Consider the following 6,000-nt stretch of genomic DNA (forward strand, 5'->3'; position numbering starts at 1 on the left):
CGTTTTGACAATCTGCTTGCATTTCCTCCTTGTTCATCTCTGTTGTCCGTGGCACGTAGGCCCTCCTCTGTGTCCGCTTCTCTGTTTCACATCCTCCAGTTCATGTTCAGGGTCTCCACAGTCACATGCCAGCTCACCTCCTGGCTCTTCAGCGAGAAGTCCCTGCACACACTCTTTCTGAGCTGGGCGCATCCACAGTCAGATCTTCTTTAGAATGTGCTGCTTTGCTGGCTGTGTTAGTCTCACCTCAGTCTTTTAGTCTTTTATGTCTCTTCTAAAATCCAGACAAGGCACAAACACATAGCCCCCACGCCCCCCAGAGTATCTGTTGCTTACTGAACCCCTTTCATTTCCATCCATGCCTGACTTACACTCTCCTGCTGGCGTGTCATAGAATAGCATCACTGTGCTTGTAAATACTTCATACATGTGCCTGCCGTTTTACATATTCATTCATTCCTAAGTCCTGTCCCTTGCCTGGAACATAACTACTATTCGGTCTTCAAGAGCCTGCCGCCCACTAAACTGAGCCAAATATAGAGTATTCTCAGCTCCATTCAATCCTTTCTGTGAGACTGGCTACCACTGAGAGTGGTGCTTGTGTGTTTGTGAACTCAGTGTGAATTACTCCTTTTGTTCTCTGCTAAACTGCTTTTTGTTCTCTGCCACAAGAGGACTGAGACCATCTCTGATAACTTTTGAAATTCTTTTCACACTATGACTTATTTGAACTTGTTTCTTTGTCTGAAGAGCTATGCTTACCCTACCTCAAGAGAGAAAGAACACGTGACTGCTTTATCAAGCACCTGCTTTTTTTCTAGATATGCTACTCGGCATTTTACATATACCCTTTGTTTAGAAGCTAAAAGTCTTATGTATAGAATGTGAACATTCCGTGGAGTAGCAGAAGTCACAGATGTTTAATAACTGTGTGGCTTTATCCATGACTCAGCATGTGGACACAGGTACATCACTCCCACGCTCATATCCTTGACCAGGCTACCTCTGCTTTAGCTCTGCATCTTCCCTTTGTTATGATGTAATGATGCTCTGCATCCCTATGGACCCTCCCAAGAGATTCTGCTCTCAGGAATGCAGAGGGGTTCTTCATCCATCATCTCTGTTGATGTAGTAAATTAAGGACATAAACAGAAGTAAGTTTAAGGGAGTCAGGTCTTATTTGGTTTACAATTCCAGGTCATGGTCCAGTGTTGTAAGAATGTCAAGATACTAACTTGAGCAATCAAGTTACACCCACAGCCAGGAGCAGAGAGAGAAGGAATGCACATGTGGTTTCTTGTGCGCCATCTCTTTCCTCTTTTATAGACTCCAGGATTCAGACATAAGGAATGGTGCTGCCCACTATGGGCAAATCTTCCCACCTCTATTACACCTCAATACATGCCCACAGACCTGATCTAGACAGCTCCTCATTAAGACTCAATTCCCAGGTGATTTTTAGATTGTGCTCTTGGCATTTAAAACTAACCATCCGCCTGGTCTCGTGTTCTATGTCCCACCCTATCCTCTGTATCGAGTTTAGGCAGGTGTATTCACAACTCATCTGAACAATGCAGAAGAAGAGCAGAGTCCTCTTTCCTTTTTCATTCCTCCATCAACCTATTTGATCTCAAGGTCATTTTCTAATGTAGAAGTGCCCTGAGCCCTGTGGAAAATATTTTCACGCGTGTTGAACCATTTAGACTCACAAATGGGAATGTAGATGATTTCATTGAGTAGGGGGGACTTGGGGAGCACTCAGTTTAACTAACTCCAGGAAATATTTATACAAAAATGTGGAAATCTGAATTCCTGTGTGTGTTTCCTGCCACAGGGGTTCCGAGCAAGCCCCCGGCACATCAGGAGGCGAGTTGCAGCGGCCGCAGCTGCCCGGCTTGAAGAAGTGAAGCCTGTGGTGGAAGTCCATCATCAGAGTGAACAAGAGTCATCGGGGAGGAAGCGAAGGATCAAGAAAAACAGCCGGGTGCAGCCAGAATTCTATCACTCTGTTCAAGGTGCTTCCACCAGAAGGCCTGTAAGTAGAGAGCTGTCTTTTGTACAAGTGTTGAATAACAGTCAAATGGTGAAATTATTCTCTTAAATAAGTTTGGATAAATAGTTGAGCCATCCTGTTGTTCCCCCACAAAGTGACTGCGTGTTCACATAAAGGAAGGGGGGTTGTGCTTTCCAAGAAGGTGTTGGGGAGGTCCTTGCCAGAGGCAGGAGCAGGCCAGTGTCACTCAGACTGATCTAAAACCTAGGGAATTCCTAGCGCCCTTGAAGCTGTGGTCTAGAATGAGGATGGGAGCGCTAGAGTTAACAGGCTGGCAGGTTGAGGTGTGCTAAGACATCACAGCAACAATAGAGTCAGTATCAAGAGAGGGAAAGCATCCAAGACAGGCTTGAGCTGGAACCTGTGATGGTGGCTGATCCCCTCCCAGGAGTCTCTAGGGCTGGGACTCAGCTCGGGGTCACTCTGGAAGAGCTTCTAACTGGCCTGTCAGCTGTAAGAAAGCAAAAGGCTCTGTCCCCCTAACTGTGCTGGTGAGAATGGCCCCACGAGGCTCACATAGTTGACTGCTTGCCCCTCCCCCATTGGTAGAACTGTTTGGGGAGCATAGGAGGTGCTGCCTTGTTGGAAGAGGTATCCCACTCAGAATGCACTTCAAGGTTTCAAAAGCCTAAGCCCTTCCCACTTAGCCCCCTTTCTCTGTCTAGTGGTTGTCATCTCAAGATGTGAGCTCTCAGCTTCTATTTCAGTGTCATGGCCACCTGCCTGCTGCTATGCTCCCTACAATGGTCAGAGACTCTAACCCTCTGGAGCCATGAGCCCCAAATTAGATGTTTTTTTTTTTTACAAGTTGTCTTGGTCCTGACGGTTTTTGTCATGGCTGTATAAAAGCAACTGAGACACTAGTCATGTGTTCACAGCACGGCTTTCCCTGGGGCACCGGAGCTCAGCTGGGGATGGGCCACTCATTTTCTGAACACATTATTCTAAGTGCTCTGGTGTCCTCGTCTTGGTGGCTTTTGGCATATGGATTTTTCTAACCAATACTGTGATTAAGGATTTGGGCCTTGAAAAATGCTATTTGAAAGCTTTAAAAATGCTATTTCTGAACTGCCATGATGTTACATTGTTTTAGCATTAGAATTTAGCATTATTCACCTGGTTTATCCTCATGCTATGCTTAGCCCGTATTGCCATTTCCTGTGCTGACAGCCTAAGGGACCTGTCAAGATGTGACTTGATAATCCCTCTGCAAACACAGAAGCCATTCCATTGGGGTCACTGGGTGGCAGGTCACATGTGGAAATAGGTTTAGTGACTAGGCCAGCAGAAGGGTCCTATTTCTAATGAATTGTTTGCAACAGAACTGCTTAATGACAAAGACCTGTGATTGATGTTTACAACAGGCAGTGCTAGGCAGGGACATGTGTTCAGGGAGAGGAGAGGAAGGGGCATAGAGAGCTGTCGAATTTACGTAATTTACGTGGGGTTTGCATAAGAGAAACAGGTAGGAAAGAAATTCAGGAAGCTGACTGGGACCAAAACAGTTGCACGCAAGCACTGGTTTAAATGTCACCCACTGTGCTTCACAGAGGCAAGGCAGGGTGAGTATGGTGACCTTAGGAAGATTAAACATACGCAGCCAGCGTGAACAGCAGTGCAGGCTGGGACAGGTCAGCGACTACTGCAGTACTCTAGGTGTCAGGCCTCAGCTCCGCCATCTCTTCCTCGCAGAAGGGAATCTGAGGATGGTGTGTATGCTTCGGAGCTGGGGATGCATACTCCCTCATCTGATTGCATCTCCATTGAGTCTTCTGGGAGGCCGGAAATTGTCAGTCAGCAGGGAGGAGGCTCCTCGTGTCATATGATTTCTGGGCAAACTTTTGACATCGTCAGGCTGCTGCTAATGTGATGTTGCCTGTGGACTGAATGGTGTATGCCCTTTGATGGGTTTAGTTGTTTGCCGTCACCAGTACCTGCTGTAGCCAGTCCATTCAACACAGGTCCAGACCTGTTCTTTTTCTCACCTCTGCTCACATAAAGTCAGTGCTGTCACACCTTGCTGGAAGAAGAACTCTCCCTGTGGCTTGGAGATGGGCTGAGATGACATCAGCCGTAGAGACCCAGGATTATTTGAATGGCCTTCTGCAAGCTACTCCTGGCATTTCTAGTCACAGTTTGTTATTTGTTTATTTATTTATTTTTTTGTTTTCTATTTTTATTTTTTTTTAATTATTTATTTATTTTATGTATATGAGTACACAACCTTTACTCTCTTCAGACAAACCAGAAGAGGGCATCAGATCTCATTACAGATGGCTGTGAGCCACCATGTGATTGCTGGGAATTGAACTCAGGACCTCTGGAAGAGCAGTCAGTGCTCTTAATCACTGAGCCATCTCTCCAGCCCTATTTATTTTTTTATACTCCAAAACAAGACTTGCAAATAAGAAAGGCCAGCAGCGTAACTGCAGAGAAGAATTAGAGAATATGACAGTGGCTGAGGCTGTTGTAGCTCCGTGGTAAAGTGCTCGCCTGATTCTTGAATGGCTGTGGGTTCGATTCCCTAGCATGGAAGGAGGAGGCAAGGAAAACAATGACTGAACCACTTTAGCCAGCTTGCATCATGGTGGCATGTCATGTGGTATGCCTTCAGGGCTTTAGGCTATAACATACTCATCCTGAATTCATAATTCATACTCAAGTATGCCTATAAGATGTGTGATGGGATCACTAACAGAAACTTAATCAATAATACATACACTTATTATGGCACTCCTGAGGGAATTAGCTGTCTCTAGAGCTGAGTAGATAGACAACCATTTATCCTAGTTTTCTCTCAGTAAATGTGTCTTGAGATTGATTGTCTGTCTTACGGCCTGTCACTGGCATATCTAGAAATCTCGAACCACACTGGAGCAGGGAAGGCAGATCTAGCTCCTCCCTTGGGCTTTAATACTTTGGACAGTACAAAATACTTTTGTGTTTCTGAATCCTAGAGTTCTTAAATATTGCATTAGTCGCTTTCTCAGCTGCTGCGACTGCCGTATCCAATAGAAACGAGAGAGGAGGCTGTATTTTGTTTCCTGGTGTCAGAAGGTGATTCTCTATTACTGCGAGGTGCAGAGCCTCCCGGTTATTGATGATAGGAATGTGCTGATGCAGCTCAGATAGGAAGGAGTGCAGGCTGGAGCCAGGGCAGGCAGCACCTTCAAAGACCTGTCCCCAGTGAGGCCTGTCCTCTAGCCAGGCTCTGCCTCCATCACCTCACAGCCTTCAGACAGTGCCACAGACAAGGCACCATGCTTTCAGGGTAGGAGACCATGGAGGGCGTTCCAGATTCAAACTTTAGCAGCTTTCATTGTTGTAATGGGAAGACCTCTCCACATTTGCCTCCGAGTTCCTGGGCTGTGCTCCCCCCCCCCTCCCCTCCGTGCTCCTCTCTGCTGTGCTCCCTCCCTCCTGTGCTTCTCTCTGGTTTGCATCTCCTTTAATTACCCTCAGAGACCTGGGGCAAGGCTCAGTGTCCAGAGGAGGATTAGTGTGTCTGGTGGAAAGCAGGGGCTGACATTCAAACCCAGATCCTCTGAACTTGAGAGGGTTGAGACAAAAATAGGAGAAACTGTGCATGTTCACGTTTCTAATCTACCCCCTGGATGTTTTAACCACACCGAGTCTCCGTGGTCCTTCCTGTACAGGTGGCAGGTACTGTATAAATGAAACCTTTGGGTTTTAAATAGCATAAATCAGCCTGGCGGGTGGTGACGCATGCCTTTGATCACAGTGCCTTTAACCCCAGCACTAAGGCAGCAGAGGCAGGCAGATCTCTGTGAGTTGGAGGCCAACTTGGTCTACAGAGTGAGTTCAAGGAGAGCCAGGACTATACACAGAAGAAACAAAACAACAGCTAAAAACCAAGAGCAATTACATCCGTTAAAACCTATATTTATCGAAAAACCAAAAAAAAAAAATATATATATATATATATA

The 6,000-nt window shown here is 46.1% G+C and overlaps 1 protein-coding gene across 2 annotated transcripts in view; it reads left to right on the forward strand.

Annotated features, from left to right (window-relative positions):
• Dst (dystonin) overlaps positions 1–6,000 on the forward strand; it is a 398,187-nt gene that overhangs the window by 55,523 nt on the left and 336,664 nt on the right. For both annotated transcript variants that reach the window (XM_029481652.1, XM_021175158.2), the window contains exon 3: positions 1,835–2,035. In XM_029481652.1, the coding sequence (XP_029337512.1) occupies positions 1,835–2,035 (201 nt within the window). The remainder of the gene's footprint in view (positions 1–1,834; positions 2,036–6,000) is intronic.

Source organism: Mus caroli, chromosome 1 (assembly GCF_900094665.2).
Source record: "Mus caroli chromosome 1, CAROLI_EIJ_v1.1, whole genome shotgun sequence".
Classification (NCBI taxonomy): Eukaryota; Metazoa; Chordata; class Mammalia; order Rodentia; family Muridae; genus Mus; species Mus caroli.